The 18,999-nt window shown below is 37.3% G+C and overlaps 1 protein-coding gene across 1 annotated transcript in view; it reads right to left on the bottom strand.

The window, feature by feature from the left end:
- INO80 (INO80 complex ATPase subunit) overlaps positions 1–18,999 on the bottom strand; it is a 60,412-nt gene that overhangs the window by 31,635 nt on the left and 9,778 nt on the right. Inside the window, exons 2-18 of the mRNA XM_015824712.1 lie at positions 16,368–16,553; positions 14,740–14,906; positions 14,364–14,431; positions 12,056–12,214; positions 11,473–11,593; positions 10,199–10,413; positions 9,544–9,597; positions 8,288–8,491; positions 6,579–6,774; positions 6,208–6,275; positions 5,529–5,738; positions 5,124–5,204; positions 4,298–4,393; positions 3,997–4,056; positions 3,154–3,296; positions 2,454–2,538; positions 2,011–2,128 (exon numbers count right to left, since the gene is read on the bottom strand). Coding sequence (XP_015680198.1) covers positions 2,011–2,128; positions 2,454–2,538; positions 3,154–3,296; positions 3,997–4,056; positions 4,298–4,393; positions 5,124–5,204; positions 5,529–5,738; positions 6,208–6,275; positions 6,579–6,774; positions 8,288–8,491; positions 9,544–9,597; positions 10,199–10,413; positions 11,473–11,593; positions 12,056–12,214; positions 14,364–14,431; positions 14,740–14,906; positions 16,368–16,510 — 2,188 coding nt within the window. The 5' untranslated portion in view covers positions 16,511–16,553. The remainder of the gene's footprint in view (positions 1–2,010; positions 2,129–2,453; positions 2,539–3,153; positions 3,297–3,996; positions 4,057–4,297; positions 4,394–5,123; positions 5,205–5,528; positions 5,739–6,207; positions 6,276–6,578; positions 6,775–8,287; positions 8,492–9,543; positions 9,598–10,198; positions 10,414–11,472; positions 11,594–12,055; positions 12,215–14,363; positions 14,432–14,739; positions 14,907–16,367; positions 16,554–18,999) is intronic.

The following is an 18,999-nucleotide window of genomic DNA, read 5'->3' as shown; positions in this document are numbered from 1 at the left end:
TAGGGGGGGTTGGTTTTGGGGTTTATATTGTAACTTTTATAAAACTTTTCAATAATAAAAAAAAAAGACTGATTTGAGCGTGACAAAGAAAAGGGAGGAGGTGGGATGGAATGCAAGGGGAGGGGGAATTGCAGCCAAGCATCATTGGTTCCCGTGGGCCAGGGCTCCAACCCAAGGATACATCAAATGGATGGCCTAGTGTGGCTCGCTGGTTCCCATAACAAAATGAACAGAAGTGATTGGTGGACTAAATGGACTGTGGGTGACCCATAGGGAAAGGGGGAAATTAACTATGCTAGCTTTTGCGCAGGAAACCCAGAGTTGGTTTCGCTTTGTCTATGCCAATATGGTTTATTTAGTAAAGTTTATACTCTTGGTAAAATAATGTCCCAGGAGTTTCTTTTTCTGGATCCGCCAACTAGACAGTTGGCAGGGGGGTACAAAAGTGCATCTGCTGCTCAGAATTTTTTTTTAAAAGTCCCAAGCTTATGTTGACAGGTAATGCCAACACAATGCATGTTTGCAGGGAAGAAGCTGAGCTACTAACAACTTTACCTTCCTAGAATCAAGTGTTCATAATGATTATAGCTATGAAAAACGTTACAGCTACAATTTGGGCTGAAAATGGGAAGATCTTGTCAAAACTTATATAGTCAAAATATTAAGGTGTGGAGATATCACACTGACAGTAAAAGTATGTGTTATCAAGACCATGGTTTTCCCAACTCTAACATGGTTGTGAACGGTGGACGATCAAAACAGCTGAACAAAGAAAAACAAATGCCTTTGAATTGCAATAGTGGAGAAAATGGTTGACAATACTGTGCACAGCAAGAGCAAATAATTCAGTATTTGTTGTGAGTCTGTGCCAGCCAGTGGACCCGGCAGCTGAGTCCGGGGAATCAGAGGAGGAGGAGGAGGAGGCGTTTGGAGAGCCATCAGAGTCGGAGGGAGGCTCTGATGAGTTACAAGACTCACAATCTGATGAAGAGCCTGGCCCCTCCAATCGTGTTCTGGATGAAACTCAGCTGTGTGGGGAGGATGAGTCAGACTTTGAGGATTCACAGCTGGTAGACATTATTGACACTCGTAAACTAAGGCAGTTAACTAGAGCAGGTCAGCAGCAGTCAATACGACAACTTCAGGGGAGGAGGAGAAGGCATTGAGAAGGTGTGGGTGGTGCTGGTTGCTGAAGGCAACCGTTTGCAAAGAACTTCCAGGGATCATGGTCTGTTTGTTTTACCAGTGAATTTCTTGTTTAACTCCTGCTCTGTTTGCTTTTTTAACCAATTATCTGTTGGAAAAGTATTCTGTTGTTTTTGTTTTGGAGAAAACTTATCAGGACTGTTTATGCAATAAAAAGGGTTGGTTTTTCCAGCCTACTGATAAAAAAGGGGTTGTTCTTGTGACAATATTAGCTCAAGTAAAACTGGAAGACTGCTTATAGAAAGCATTAACAGTGAAGGTAAAGCTTAAGGATTTTTGACACAGAAAAAAAAGGGACACTGGAGAAGATCGTATACTTGAAAAAAATCAAAAGCAGTTGAAAGAGAGTCTGATAGATAGTGGATAGATATTCACATTGATGGCAAAAGCATGAACGTATAAGAATTTAAAGAAGAAGCTCTAATAATCTTGATGTAATAATGTCCATTGGGTAATGAAGGGTCAGAAGTGACTGAACAACCATCAACAACTTACGATGGGGCTGTGAGTCATAATTACTAAATATTACTTTAAATATTTGCAGCAGTATATTTTCAATACTAATCGCCGCAGAAGGTGAATGGAACAGTACTATTACATAAATGCCCTGGTTGTAAACTTTCCATGGGCATCTAGTTGGCTACTGAGAGATCAAAACAATGAGCTACCTGAGCCTTTAATTTGATTCAGTGCAGTTCTTCTAATGTTCTAAGCATTCTATAACAACTGGTTCTAATACATATGGGCAATTCTGCTCAAGTTATAGAATTTGAACGCAAAGTATACTGAATCGTGCATACTCACTCTCGTCAATCGCAGATTTATTTTCCGCATGGCTTTCAATATCTTTAGAAAACCATTCATTGAACTCTTCATGGGAATCAAACAATGTTGGCATAATGAAATGAAGCAAAGCCCAGAGCTACAAAAGCAAGGAAAACAGTAATAAATAACCCACTAACTAATATATCTCAAAACTCATTTCTTACATATACTGAATAGGTTCAAGGAAATTTCTTTCCAAAAATGTCAACATGGGTCATCTGGACTGACAATTCAGAAAACCTTTCAGTAATGATGATAGTGAAGACTACATCAAAACCTGGTAACAGATTGAGGAACGCCATTTTCTGAGCACCTCTGGACACAAAGTAAACAGAAAGAGGCAGGCAACACTATAAGTTATATCTGTGAAAACATTAGATTGCTACTATTTATAGAAACCAATGAGAACAAAACATGCATACCTCAGCCATAGTGTTTTGGATGGGGGTTCCAGTTAGCAATAGTCGGTTTCTACATTGGAACTGAAGCAAAATTTTCCAGCGGACGCTAAATACCAACAGATTTTGAAGAAACTGATTTAGTAAATGGCAATAAAGGAACACATTGTTTTTATAATGTTAATTCATAAAGACTTCTAGGAAAAATAAAATACTATACAGATTTTACTGCCATTTAATCTGTCTCTAAAAGCGCTTCTACAATGTGACATGATCAATTTATAAGCAGTTTAAATATTACTACAAATAATACTATTTGTTGAAAGAGTCAGCTTGGGAAGTCTTAAGCCACACAGCTGATGGCTCTCCTTCTTCTCTGTTGACCTTCTCCTGCACATGCTACTTCCTTGGCCACCTCTGCTTGCCCAGAGAAGAGCATCTGATAGCTTTTCAAAGCCACTGCCTAGACAATGGGAAATAGGAGAAACCTGGTTGTTGTAACTTCTTTGTTACTGGAAATAGTCCCTGGAGGGGCCCATGGAACCTAAATATACTCGGTGCTTCTAATGACTTACAAAAAAATTACAAATCATGGAATCTTCATAAAACAAAAATACATTTTAGAAAGTGGCAGCATTTTAAAAAGTGACACTACAATTACTGCATCTTAGCTTCCTTTTTTTCACTGGTAAAATCGTTTAACTCTTTCTACTACATAAAATACCTGGAACTACTCTTGAGTGCCTGTGCTTCATCCAGCACCATATATTGCCATTTCACCCGCTGAAAATACTTGACATCTTGGACTACAAGTTGATAACTGGTGATCACCACATGAAAAGAAGCATCCTGAGTATACAAAGTCTTCTGCAATCAGGGGGAAAAAATGAAGTTCCATGATTAAAATTGATCCATCGAATATACTCAATAATTTCAAAATCTGTTTCCAAGCTGAGTGAGCAGCTTGTTTCTAACTGGACATTTTGTGTTATCTTTTATATTTAAAATTTTGACATATGATTAGGCAGATTTATATGCATAATGATTGAAGTAGAAGGTTACAATCTTAGTGACAGTTCAATTTACAGGCATTCCAGCAGCAGATACTTCCTTCACACAAGGATTTCTCTTGACTGGAGCTCTGTATTATACTTATTACACCACAAGATGAGGTTAAATCACTAAGGAAAAATCTATGTGCATTCAGATAATCACTCAATTAGCCCTCAAATATATTTAAATAGTAAAAGCCAAACTTTTTGCAAATTGTAATCCTAATCACTAGCTAGGGAATGAAATTAAGGGAAGACTTTATGTGCATATGAAAATGTTAAGGGAAGACTTTATGTGCATATGAAAATAAGAGTTGATAGGGACAGGCAAGAGTTGGGGTTTTAGGACCTTAAAGATAAATATTATTATAAGAAAAAAGATGTAGAGGCAAGTACTGAAGAGAAGACAAACATTAAGATAAAAGTAACAAAATTTATGATTAAAAATATTCCCAAATTCTATTACAGAAAGACAAAAATACATTAATTCATTAAATAAATGAGAGGGATAGTACCTGACTCCAGAATTTCCTGATCACTTTTCGGTCATTGGGATTTCCCCAATATGGTAGCACCTACAACATATAAAAAACAGTCCATGTAAGTACTTATTATTTTTACAGAAATCCTTTAGTTCTTTCAGACTTTTGCCATTCCTTGTTAACCAGATTCAGATTTCTGGTCTTTTACATCAGGCTTCCGAACTTGGCAGTTCCTAACTCCAAGAGTTAGGAGAGTAGGAAGTAATATAAATCTACAAGTTCTTTTAAGAATTTAGGAAAATTGAATTTATGGAATGATCATGTCTGCAGTTACCTTAAATCTAGGAACAAATCTGGCGAACTCCTGATGCCAGTTGTTTAATGTGGAAGCTGGTGAAATTATTAAAAAGGGGCCCCAGATGTTCTCTCTCTGGAAGGGAAAAAAAACCTTAATTAAAGAATGTTTAATACACTTTAAATAAATATCAAATATGATGAGTAAAGAAAATATACGTTATAAAACTGCTTTGTACTATACAGGTGTTTTGTATGTTGTACTGAAGCACACATACTAGGGACACAACATATACATTGTTTACTGACATGCCTTCCCCAAACATACTATGGTAAAGCCAAACCAAGCAAAATAATGCATGCAATTTATATTGATTTATTCATAAAAATAAGACAAAAAGGAAGAGCAAAAGTGCCTGAATAGTTCTTTTAATGTAATAATTACTTTGAGGTATGGCAGTAACATGCATACATAGCAACCTCTGCTTTTTGTTTTCAATACAAAGTTGTACTTGTGTAACTCAGGATATCAAATGTAGTACAAGTGTGGCACAAATCCCTTCATAGGCAACCTGGGCTTGCAGTTCAAAACAGCCAAAACAAAGGTTAAAGAAGAATACTTTGAGTCAGGCTGTAGTAGAGATGAAATCTGGGGAGGATCAGTTAGCATCAGGAAGCATAAGAGATTTTGAGTACCAGAAAAAACTTTGGAATGAAAGAAATGAAAGCCTCAATTCAATTATGCACAGAAAGGAAATGTTATTACACATATGCACACACACATTAAATACACATGGGCCTCATTTCAATCATGCAATAAGTGCTTGCTTTCAGCCAGAGGTTTAAAGCACAAAGAATCTACTTACCTCAGCCAGATGCGCTAATAAGGCAATACTCTGCACAGTTTTACCCAGCCCCATTTCATCTGCTAGGATACCATTGATGCCCTGAAAGAATGAAATTGAAAACTTCAGTCTGGGTAAGGCATAAAAATAAGCATATATAATACCCTGAAAATCAATTCAACATTAAACTTCATCATTTCTCTTCAAAAAGCATGAAATCATAGTTCTGGAAAGTTCTGTAATATTCTCCTTTCCATAAAAATATACCTCGAAAGTATCTCTGAAAATATACCTGTATTCATTTCCATAGATGACATTTTAATTTTAGGAGTATGAACACAATATAAGTAACCATAGTTCAACCCTCTTTTTGGAGCCAAGAAGTAATTTGTTTTAAAGATTTTTCTTCAAGAAAAACAAGCACACCTGCTCATAAAGATTGGCTAGCCAATTCATGCCTTTCAACTGGTAACCTTTTAATTTGCCACAGAAAATGGTAGGCTGTGGAATGTCCTCTCCTGCCCGGATGGAAGGGTTGGCAAGGCTGTAGCTCTCTCCAAAGCCAGTGCCAGATTTATTGGCAGCTCGAAGTGCAGCTGCCCGGCTCTCCTTAGCATCTTCATCAAAAGACCTGGTCTAAACAAAGGGAGGAGAAAACGGTTAGAGGGATAATCTTACACAAAATGAACAAGTCCGAATCCCAAACTTACAACTGAATAAAGACACATGGAACAAGGTAGATGTTCTTTCATTTGTTAACATGGTCTCATACATATGAGAAGAGTAGAACTAAAGTAACAGAAACTAATCCATTCTGCAATCTTCATCTTAAGTTTTGCTCCTGATTCAATTTCTGAACTTGAAATACTTGAAGTACATTATCATGACTATTCCTCATACAATTCCATGGGATAACATTCACTTAATATCTATGCCATTCAGATTAATTCTAATAAATACATTACCTAATTATGGACATCTTTATTGTTTAAAGAATAAAGGTAGTAACTTACAAGAAATGTGGAAAAGTTGCTATGCCAATTCCAGACATTTTAAAATTTAAAATACTTTCCAATTTACATTATACTTTATTGTACACACTTACTTGGGCCTGATGAATTCGAAAAGCATCTTCAGCATTTTTCAAAGCCTGAGCCTTGTAATAGTTACTGTCTGATAATAAAGCAAAATTTAAAAATGAAACAAGCATTACATTACAAAACTCTACTTATAAGCAATTCACAAATTTCTGAAAATTAAAAGTTTGAAATGGAGCTGAACAGATTGTTTGATAACACACTTCACTTACCCATAAAATTGCCTCTCTTTGTCTTGCTATTTGTGTCTTTAATTAAGGGTTTCAAAGAGGCACTTCATTTGCAAGCAATCAGCCCTAGTTCATAATTCAGAGAAAGCATGCCATATAGTAATGATAGGGTTGTCCTAAATCTCGTTAGAATTTAGTTTCATCCTTACCATAATCTTCTTGAGTAATGTTGACAACAACTCCTCCACCAATATCAATTTGCCTCTGGATAGAACTGTCTTCAAGTTTCCTTAGAATTTCTTCCTGAATTCCATCATGTCCTGTATCTCGTTTGCGACTCATGAAGTGGGCATACAGCTCGGTTTGGGTTATCAGGAAGTTAAGTTTTCTCTGCTGTCTTTTAGCCTAAAGTAATTTATAAGTAAATAAAATAAAATACTTTCACATATAAAGATTCACATAGAATAGTTTCACAACTGAGGAACTAAAACGATGATTTCCTGAATGATGGCTATTGATGTATTGAGTAAAAAATACAACTTCCAAAATATCCAATATACAGTAGCTATATCCAACCTACATGTTCTTGCTAATTCAAAGAAAATAACTTATTAAAATAAGCATTATAAAATAGATCAGTTTGACTTTACAAAAATCAAAAGATGAAATGTGAAGAGAACACATTCAAAAATTACAATAATTTTAATAGGTAATAAAACATACAACGAATCTTGTATTTTGAGATCTCAGAGAGGGGAAAGGAAAATCCTGTTTTTCAATTAAAGGAGAATCCTAGTGTTTAAATGTGGGCTCAGCTTGGAAAATTATGTCACATAGGCTAAAACCACATATAATTTGTTAGGCAAACTTTAAAAAGAATTTGAATTAATATTAAATTTATGATTTGGATAATATTAACTGGAATGTTGTAGTCTAGATTTGGAATAGTCAACATGATGGTCACAGGCAATAATTATTTGCATGCACCTTCCCAGGTATCTGTGTTTATTGACTTCATGTATTTTTAGATTCATTTAATTAAAAAAGAAATTAATAAATGGGAAACTGGAAAGCTGAAAATTAAATCCCTGGCTTCTAACATCATCTTTATTTACAGAAATGTTTTTGGTTCTTACATAGATCACTTTAGAGAATAAATATGGTAGATGGCGACATCTGTCCAGAGGGAAAAAAAGTGGGAATGTTTGAAAGTACCCCATTGAGCTAGAAAAAAGCAAGTTTATCACTTTGTTTCTTAGTAAATGGCTGGTCCATAAAAAACAAAACTATACAATAACCATTTTGTGACAGCATTCAGGACCAGCCCTCAGAATTCTAAAAGTGCCTAGCAGCCTGAATTATTGCCTTTCCTTCCTCTAGAACAGACATGTCAAACTCGCGACGTCACATGACGTCGCACAACGTATTGGAGCTTTTTCGCCGTTGCCCGCAATGGGGTGGGCGCGGCTCCGATATGATGAAACCGGCCCACGGGCCGGCAGTTTGACACCCCTGCTCTAGAAAATTGATTTCAAAATTCAGAATTAAATAAAAATTAGATAATCCTCCACAAGGAAAATAAATGGATACTTTATATTTCAATGACTCTGTAGGACAAGAGCAATATTGGCAAAAAATAAGATTTCTGGTAGCACCTTTTCTGACTAACATATTTCATTAAAAAACAAACTCCAATGAGCTGCAGCTCACTTCATCAGAGGCATGCACATCAGTTGCATCTGATGAAGTGAGCTGCAGTTTAAAAGAGCTTATGCCTTTTAATGAAATCTGTTAATCAGAAAAGGTGCTACCAGACCTCTGTTAGTCAGAAAAGGTGTCCCAGTCTCCCTCTGATTATCTGCTGCAACATCTGCTTTGTTAATGTCTAGGTTTCTTTCCCTAAATGAACTATACTTACTTCTCTCATCTCCTCATCCAATTTGCGTTGTTCCAATGCTTCTTTCTCTGCTCTTTTGCGGTGCTCTTTTTCCACTTTTTCATATTTTTTCCAATACAAAAGCATCTCCTTTGTAAGTCGACGTGCCCTTGGTAGAGTTTCCTTGCAATTCTTTTGGGCTTGAATAGCTGCTCGACGCACCTCTCTCATACACTGGTGAGCCAGCTAAAACAGAAAAGAAAGGGGAAAAAATTAGAATTAGGCAAAGAGAGAAAAACCAGAAAGAAAAGTTTATATTCTCAAGTCCTGCACTGTAAGCAGTGTTCTTGAGTATCTCCCAGTACCAGAGCCGAAATTCACAAATGCTGCTTTAATAATACTTTGCTCTTATATGTTAAATACTTTCTTTGTAAATGAAATCCATTTAAGATAAAAACAGAAATCTGTCCTTCTGACAGAAAAGATGCTTTCTTCTTATTAGAACTAAATAGATTATGGAAGTTAAATTGGGAAAAACTATGAGTACAGATATAGCTGTTATTATTATTCCTGTTTAAATATGACAATTACAGCAAATACAGATTCTTAGTAAATTCATGTCTGGATAAGGTAATGAACTTGATGTGTGCCAAAAAAAACCCAAACTCAGTCCAGACAAGACAGTATAATTTATCTTTCACTGTTGAGGCTCCAAAGGAACAGTCCTAGTCTGTTCAATTTTCAAAGAATTACGGGTAGCCCTCACTTGTTTAGCCAACTTCGCTGTCTGATGTTCTCCTTCCTAGCCCAATTCAAAATGGTTTTTTTTTTAACCTTCAAAGACCACTGTTCCTAGAACTGTGATTCCAGGAGTGATTTCCCCTTGCCTCTACATAAGCCTCTCTATTATACTAAGGTAATTATTAAAGTCCATTTTTGGATTCCCTGCCACCTGAGGCAGGCTTTTATAATACAAAGCTGTGAAATGTTCTTTGTTGGTCATTATTTTTCATTTTTAAGTTTATAAAAATAGTTTTAATCTTTAAAATTCTGATTAAAAATGTTTTAATTGCATTTTTAAGACCACAATCAAATTCCAACTAATGATATTAGACTCTTATCAATGCAATACATTTTCCTTCTGCCTGGAGGAATATATCACTGTACCTTTAATACCCAAAAATAGGTAATTTACTGTAGCTGAAGGACAAGATATAAATTCTCTTAACATTAAAACATTTTTTTAAAAAATCAATGTATTTCAGTCCCAGTATGGTACAAAATGTTGCATAGTATACCTTTCTGCTATTGCTCAAGAACAAATTTCGGGCAGAGACTTTTTGCTTGTATGCCTAAAAAAAAGGAGGGGGAAAGGATACATTATTATATCATACTATAACAATTATTTTTTTCACACAACTAAAAGTACCAACTAGAAATATCAAATGTGAATTTGTTACTTAAATCAGGGATCCCCAACCCCCAGGCTGCAGCCCATTACCGGGCCATGACTTATCTGGAATTGGGCCATGCAAGCGGCTGATTGGAGCATATGCTTGTGCAACTCCACCTGCATGAGCGGCGGGCTGGCAGGCACTTGTGCACCTGCACGCTGGCCCACAGTTTGCGCAAGTCAAGCTGCACACGTCGGCCTGCAACTCAGGCAAGGGCTGCGTGCACGTGGGCCCGCTGCTCACGTTGGCCAGTTCCCGTTCCCCTCCCACCCAGGCTGCCAAGCTGCAAAAGTTGGGGACTGCTGATTTAAATCACAATCAACAACTCAAAATAAATGTTTTCTGCCTTCCTCTCCTTTTCCTTTCAACTGTTCACTATGTATGCAGAACATGTTGATTCAGAAAATAATAATTTTATATAATTTGCCATTGAATGTAATTTTACCTCATATGATTTCTGTATCGCTACTAGTAGTACATTTTAGTTTGCAGAGCCTACCTTGGGCAGCTCCTTTTTAGCAATGCTCAACCATACTTTCCTCCGGCGAGCATTTAATTGTTCAATAGATAAATGCTTTTTCTTAGACCCTGGTGGAGGGGTGTCGTGAGAAAACTTGGCAAAAACTTTGATTTGGTGGTGATGACGTCGTGGTGACTCCTCAGATGAAATGTCTTCATCCCTTCTTTTCTTTTTTTTCACCTTTTTCAATTTTGCTGGAAGAGGACAGCACACAATATGATCAGTTTCCTTCCATAATCATTTGAATTCATAGCATTAACTTGCAGCTTGTGAATGTATTCCATCCAATAATGGAACCAATTCGAAGTAGCAACTAATTTTGCAATTCTCTATAAATCTGCAGGGGGGAAAATCTGGGCTTGTTTATAAAGACTAAATTGTTCAAAAAAGATGAGTATAAGCAAAATGTCAAAACACTGTCATTTATAGCTTCTCTTTTAAGTGAAATGCTATTCAAATATTTGAGAAAATAATCAATTAAAGAAAAAGGAATAAAACTGAGTTCTAGATGCGGATGAAATCTACAGTGTGGCAAAAGAGGAAGTTTAAAACAGTTTCAGAGAAACATATCAGATTGGCAAAAGCTGTTCCAGAAAGATCACTCTTATGATTTATTTGTAAAATGCATTAAGTCACTATATAGCAATAAATTCCAGGTTAGTTAATAAAGGCTTTCCTCACTTTATGAGGATTACATACCCCCAAAATCTTATATAATGTGAGATGCTGAACCAGAATAAGAGGGTCTTGTGGTATGGATAAAATTTTGACAAACATGCTCTAGCAATTTTAGAGCCTTATTCTTGAACACTACATTACTTAAACATGTTTTATTCCTTGTCTTATGTTCTATGTATAGCCAAAGCATTTTATCTACCTTTTCAACAACTGGATTTCTAGTGTGCGTAATTCTAATGGCAGACAAATGGGCAAACTGCACCACAGCATTCTGAATTTTTCATTATGTTCTACAAAATACATTTGCCCAGACTAGGTCTGAGGATCTTTCACCAGCTTCAGTGTGATTTAGTATGTCCAACTCAATCTCTAGCATTAGAAAGTTCTTTTTCACTTTAGATGCAAGGTTTTAATAAGATATTGACAACTGCTTTGAACCCCTAGTAATAGTAGCATCTATGGAAGGTATGGAGGTAAGAGAAAGGAATATACAGCTAGTAAAATTTCACAGCCTGGTGGTAAATACTTGATACAAATCAATGCCCAGAAAAGAGTGAGTTAGCATAAAGATGCACCTTTTAATTTTTTTTCCTCTTTCAACTTCTTTTTCTTCGGCCCTATGAGATGACGTTGTTGCTCGTAATAAGGATCATATGTAGACAGCAAACCTGTACTGTAATACTGATACTGCTGTAACTGAAGCAGACATAAAAATAATTACTTTTTTAAAATTAAGGCCTAATTAAGAAACATAGCTGGGTAGAAAGTTCAAGTCACTTCAAGTTTAGATTGTTTTTATGTTTGGTAATAATTGAGTATATTAACATGATACGCTTAGCTATAAAATGGTAAGATATAATACAAAATCTGAGGAAAAGAATAGAAAGAAATACAATGCCTCTCTTTAGTGAAAAGGCTGGTTTTTGTAACAAAGGAAACCGGTTACTGTATAATATTGGGCCAGTCACCCTGTCAACCCAACCTATTACACAAGACTGCTAGGGGGATAAAAATGTGGAATAGCCCCAACTATGCTGCCTTGAGCATCTTAGAGAAAGTGTGGGATATAAGAATATATGTACATAAATAGGCACAGCCAATTTGCTCTACTCTCTACTATAGTTTGCAACTGATTAATTTCTTTCTGGCATTTTTTACCTCTTTATCTTTGCTGTATTTATTTTGATGCAGTTTTTTGTACTTGTGCAATCGCAGCATATTGTGAAGTTCTTCTCTTGAAAGAGTGAATTCTTCTCCTTCCCCATCTTCATCAGTTACTGATTCACTGTCACTGTCGTCATCACTCAGGAGAATGCTCTGCCAACGAGATAATTTCAATTTTCAACAACAGTGAGCAAAATGATCAGAACAGGAAATAAAAATTTCTGAAACAGGTCAATGGGATTAAAGCTTCTGAAAAGGGGGGGGGGGAACCTAACAACATTTATACACATAGAAGAGCTTCACTGTTTAGCATTTCCTACTGCATCTTCCTCCACCACAATATTAACCATCATGAAATCTTTTGAGGCTGCTTCAGTGGATGGTGCACACATAACATTTCTGATTTCTTTTTACTGCTTTCACGTATACATTTTCTCAAAATCACTGCCAAGTAACCTTCATTTTAGCCTTAGGAACATCACATTTCTGTTGTCAGTAAAACATTTCTTGCAATGTTTTAACAGTGACCTGTTCTATATGGTCAGGCAAAATAGACTATGAAATTGACTCGTTGAAATTAAACATAGTATTAATCCACACGTCTGGTCCAATGGCACATTACAAAAATATAGTCTTCTTTCTGGCCAACGTTGGAAGTACAGAAGCCCAATGTTTTGGGGTAAGGACTCTTTTCTACAAATTTGCATTGGCATACAGTGTTGGTAAACTCTGACAGATCTACCCTATATAGGTAGTCCTCAACTTATAACCATTTGTTTAACAACCATTTGAAGTTACAAGAGCACTCTTAAAAAGTGACTTATGGCCAGCCCTAACACTTATAAGCATCCCCATAGTCACATGATCAAAATTCAAGTGCTTGGCAACCGGCAAGTATTTACAAGAGTTGCAGGGTTCTGGGGTCACGTGATCAGCATTTGCGACCTTCCCAGCCAGCTTCTGACAAATAAAGTCAATGGAGGTAGCTGGATTAGCTTAATGATTGCATGATTCCTTTAGCACAGTAGTTCTCAACCTTTGTAATGCCGCGACCCCCAACCGGTCGTAAGTCGAGGACTAAACTGGTCGTAAGTCGAGGACTAAACCTGTCGTAAGTCGAGGACTACCCAACCAGTCATAAGTCGAGGACTTTCCCTGCCCGGGAGCGCTGCGCATGCGTGGTTCTGCCCCCTGCGCCGGCCGAAGTGTAGCTGGCAAGCGGCAGAGACGGAGCAAGCTGACCACCAGCTGGCCCAGCCCAAGGGAGGTAAGGCACCCGCCGGAAAAGGGGAAAAAAATGGCTGACAGCCTTGCTTGGCGACCCCCGTGAAATGGTCGATTGACCCCAAATGGGGTCGCGACCCATAGGTTGAGAACCGCTGCTTTAGCAACTGCAGTGATTCACTTAAAAACCATGGCAAAAAAGATTGTAAAATTGGGCACGATTCACTTAATAACTGTCTTGCTTAGAAACAGAAATTCTAGACTCAACTGTAGTCATAGGTTGAGGACAACTTATAATCATGCAGATGTTCCCCATCCTCAAACCCACCCACCAACCACCCACCCATTTATCTAAGCTACAAATTCATTGTAGAGCAGGGGTAGTCAACCTTGGCTCTTTTACGACTCGTGGACTTCAACTCCCAGAATTCCTGAGCCAGCTAAGCTGGCTCAGGAATTCTGGGAATTGAAGTCCACGAGTCGTAAAAGAGCCAAGGTTGACTACCCCTGTTGTATAGAGTCAGCAAGCTATGCTTTCTTTGAGTAGTGGTGGAAGGAGCTGCTATCATCTGGACTGCAGTGGGAAAGGAACATAAAATAAAAGGGAGCAGTTACGTTGTTCATTTCTGCATATGGAACAATAAAGCTGAAAGAATAACACCGCCACAGACCATCTCACTGCTGCTTGGTAAACCCATTAGATCAGCAAAAGAGGAAGGAAAAGATGGGGATTTTTCACCTCAGGTTTAGCATGGCTGAGTACAATTAGATGGAAGAGTAAAACCAGGAAATGGACACTAGACAACCTGGGGGCAGAGAGTTCTGAAGGAAGCTAAGATATCAAAACTTGATGCTGTGCATTACAAACCTTGAGAACGTGAGAAGAATTAATGGAAGATTAAAAAAAACCTGTAACTTTTACCACTAATAGAATGTAAGAGGAACAGCATTCTTAATTTTTTTTTTTTAAAGAAAATGTTGCCGTTTTTATAGATTGTAAGTTTATAGACAGATCAGAATAACGTTAACAGAAGGATCACTAAGAATAGGATCTGGATTTCAGTAACAAAAAACTCACCTTTAGCCATTTTCTGCTTTTCTTCAATTTGGAAAAGTTATATAGACTCCCTTTTTCTGTTTTTGGCTCTGTTTAAAGAACATATCAAGACACTTATATTGTGCAAGCAGTTCAACGTAAAGATACTTTCAATAGAGAAAGCATTTACTCCAAACTGAATTACCATTGAATCATTTTGCAATGTGAACTACAAAAAAAAAAAAAAAAGGAATCTTCTGATTATGTCTGTTAGCCTATAAGCACATCACATGTTTGATGAATTATTTAATCAAACCCAATTGCTCCTGGATCCAAGTGATATATATATATATATGCAAGACCGGCCCACATAATTATCATCAAAGGCAAACTAAAATTATTTTTAAAACTCTCTTACCAGATTGTAGCACTCCATTGAGGGAGTGTGTGTTTAACATTCCTGAACATCCTGCTCCAGAAGGTTCTCCAAGCAATGAGGTTGCAGGCTCTTCTTTCACTTGCATCAAGGGACTCCCAGGCTGAGGAAGCAAAGGATTGTCATCCAATCCATCCTCACTTTCATCACTACAGGAAAAAACAGAAATATACATTTTATCATAATAAAAGGATTAATGCTGTAAAAAAATAGTTATGCTCCAGAGCAACTTTCATTTACCTCATCTCTAACACCAGAAGGAAGTGAAACTGACTTCAAATCCTGTGGATACACTGATGTAATGTAGGTATTTTGGCAATAAAATGGAGTGGTTTGCCACTGCCACCTTCTTGGATGTTTTTTCAACTTTAATCTAGCCTAAAACCTTTATATTCTCTGTGGTTTCCAGGTACTAGCAATGCCCAATTCTGTTTAGTTTCCATACTCAGACAGGATTAAACAATTGTTGCCACTGACGGACACTCTATCCCAGTGGTGGCGAACCTATGACACGCGTGCCAGAGACGGCACTCAGAGCCCTCTCAGTGGGCACATGGGCCGTCGCTCCAGCCCCTCCTCCCCCGTGGCCCCCTTCTCACCAGCAGCCCCCCTAGAGGAGAATCGCCCCTGGGCACGACCCACGCAGAGCAGCGCAGCCAAGAACATGGCAGCCAGGCAGCAGGGACAAGACTCCACCCTCACGCCTTGTCACTCACAGATGATGCTGCGGGCACGGGCGGAGGGCGTGGCTGCCATGGTGCTGCTGGGTCACCTGGGCGATCTCTTGCAGTGGGCCATGGAGGCAGTGGGTGGCCCTGCAGGCGGGTGAAAGTGGGGTAGAGCAGGGCGAATCAGGCGGTTTTGGAGCACTCGGTCTCTAAAAGGTTCGCCATCACTGCTCTATCCCAAGGGTACCGGTGTGAGGCCCATTGGGAACCTGGCTTTGCAAGCGGCAGGCAAGCACATGAAGCTCCATTTGGGGGGGAAAACTATCCCCCCCACCGCTGCTGGTTCACAGATCAGAAAAGGTTAGGGACCACTGCTCTAACCCTAGATGGATATAATGTATTAGATGTCTCAATAAGATAAAATCAAGTACGAATTTATAAATATTAACATAACACTATTTAAAATACTGTTATATAAAGTACATTTTTCCACATTCAGTATTGTATAGGAATTTAAGTTCTGTATCCTTTTATTTTTCTTCCATTTTTCTAAAAATCTTTTTTATTCTTCCATGATTTCAAATTTTCCAGTTCACATTAGAAAACAAAATTATGACTTTGGCAAACTTAGTATGTGTATTTTTAAATACCCTATGCTTTCAGAACTAAATGAAAAATAAATACATAGGTTCTGGTCACATCTCCCATTCTTTTAAAAGCATTAACAGCAGCATCAGGATATACATGTGGGTATTTGGATATACACTCTGCTCCCTTTTCAATATTAAAATCTGAAGCTGATATCTGCAGATTTATCTGCAGATCCCATCCTCATGGAGCTCATTTGCCCTCATTACTGAAACTAATGTTAGGAATTAAGATAGTTGGAATATGAAATGTCTGCTTTTTTAAACTGAGCCCACATCAAAATGGTTTTGATACCTGGATGCAGCCCTATTGAAAATGGCAGAAGTCTGTCGTAAAAAGTGATCCAACCGCAGAGCTTTCTCCAAATACCGCAGATAGAGAGGCGTTGCCAGCTCTGTGCAGTTGCCATCTTCTCCTGAACCCAGCTCTGAGGCCATAGAACAAGTCTCTCTTCATGCAAAGATGTCTCCTAACGCACAGCTGTTTCAAAACAGAATGCAGTAGTTTAATACATCATTCCTATTTTCTGGATTTTTTTTTTCAGTGGCGGGATGAAATACATTATTTTCCTACATCACATTTCACACATGGCAAGCCCAAACAGAATATAGTTAAGAAATCAGAAGTTGCAGAATTGCACACTTATTTTACATAAAATTAATCCCACCTGAAAGAGAAAATATGGAGAAGGTACTGGAATAGGCAAGTAAATTACATCCTCCCCACATGTGTTTTCCTGAAGAAAAATTATTAATATCCAATTATTTATATTCTCGTCAATACACAAATCATAACCCTATAAAATTGTTTGCCATATTGTTTAAATGCATAGTGTGATTTGTACATCTCCCTACACAGGGGTTGCATCCTATCTATTTTAGGCTTATCTTTTGCTTCCAATATCACAACAAACAAATCTGTGCTTTAATGGAATTGTGTTCTAATCTCTGGTCCAAATAAATTTCTATACTACCACTCTTTCATATGCCACTGATAGCATTATCTTGATATGGATCTCAAGTGAATTTCTGAATCCAGTTGCAATGGCTAATGACAAGAAGGACCTAATTACATGAAGACAAATAGTTATAACAGACTGAGTATGTGCATAGAAAACAAATGTTAGTCTATAATATTCCACTGTTGGATGGTAACCAAGTATAATCTATCTCATCATTAACTCAGAGTCAAAAAGACCCTATGTGCATTTCTAAAAATATTACTTTTGTGTTTTTTTAACCAACTGAATTTAGCATAATAAAAATGAAACCAGACAATTGACTGAATAAATAGTGGATGGTATGACAGAATACAATAAACCTGTTCAAACTAAATTCTCCCTGAAAAAAATCTGGTATCTTTGAGGAAATCTCAAAAGTGTTTTTCAGAATACAGGTAGACCTCGACTTACAACAGTTCATCTAGTGACCATTCAAAGTTACAATTGCACTAAAAAAAGTGAGTTATGACCATTTTTCACACTTATGACCATTGCAGCATCCCCACGGCCACGTGATTTATATTTGAATGCTTGACAACTGATTCACATTTATGACGCTTGCAGAGCCCTGGGGTCATGGGATCACCTTTTGCAACTTTCTGCCAAGCAAAGTAAAAGGGGAAACCAGATTGACTTAACAACCGTGTTACTAATTTAACAACTGCAGTGATTCAGTTAACAAATGTGACCAGAAAAGTCGTAAAATGGGGTACAACTCACTTAACAAATTTCTCAATTTAGCAACATAATTTTTTGGCTCAATTATGGTCATAAATTGAGGACTACCTGTAATATCTAATGCCAAAGCATGGACAAGATATGCAAAAATGTTACTTTTTTAAGAAAACATTTCAGGAAATATAGAGATGAATTTTGCCATATGACAAATTTATTTCAAGTTTTATTATTCTTTACAGAATTGAAGGCCATTCTGCGATGACTTCTCTTAATATAAAGAAAAGGCAAATCTGTCTTTATTTTCAGAATGATTTCTTCTATATATTTCTTTTTTCTTCTCTCATGATATATACTGCATTTTACATGATATATATTGCATTTTTACAAACATTTTCTTCACAGTATAGTGAATTTCTATGCATACTGTGCTTTAATATGCATGGTGTATGATCTTTCCTTAAATACATGTTATTGTACGTATTAGTGAAATTGCAAAGTAGTCTAAATGTGCTAACAATTTTACATATATCGTATGTAACGTACAGATGGTCCTTGTTTAACAACTGTTCAAACCTATGACAATGCTGAACAAATAGTAGTTAAAACCAGTCCTTGTGCTTAGAGCTGTTGAAGCTGCTGACGGTCACGTAACTACAACAAGTAGTTGGCTCACGATGTTGCAACCTCCCCTCAGTCACGTGATTACAATTGTGACCTTTCCTGCTGGCTTCTCCTAAGCAAAATGAATGGGGAAGCTAGAACAAAGTCACAACTCACAATCAAGTGAGATCCTCATTTAACAACAGCAATGAGGACTGCTAGAACTGCAATTGCTAATTAGTGTAGACTTATGACTGAAGTCCCAATTAGCACCATTAAGCAAGGACCACCTGTACTGATAGCAAATAATAGAATGTGTATAAAACTATTCCTCTATCTCTCACTGTTGATGTGATTTTCCAATAGAGTCTGAAGAAGATGAGAAATGAAACGTCTTCTAAGAAAAACAAGAAAGTCCCATTTGCCTCACGAAAAAACATCTTTGGGACAACGATGACCCGAATGACTGAGAATCTCCATAGTCAATAAAATCCTATGGAAACCAAAGGCTCTTTGGAAGTTTCTTGATGCTATCACTAATGAAAAGAAACTGGTCTACCAACAAAGAGAGATCACACCCCAGACTACAGATAACCATCTTGTACTTTCCATATTTATATAAGAGCCAGTATAGTGCATTTCGAAGAG

The sequence above is a fragment of the Protobothrops mucrosquamatus genome, unplaced genomic scaffold (genome assembly GCF_001527695.2).
Source record: "Protobothrops mucrosquamatus isolate PMUCROS unplaced genomic scaffold, P.Mucros_1.0 scaffold_1, whole genome shotgun sequence".
Classification (NCBI taxonomy): Eukaryota; Metazoa; Chordata; class Lepidosauria; order Squamata; family Viperidae; genus Protobothrops; species Protobothrops mucrosquamatus.
This window is presented reverse-complemented; position numbering and strand designations above follow the sequence as displayed.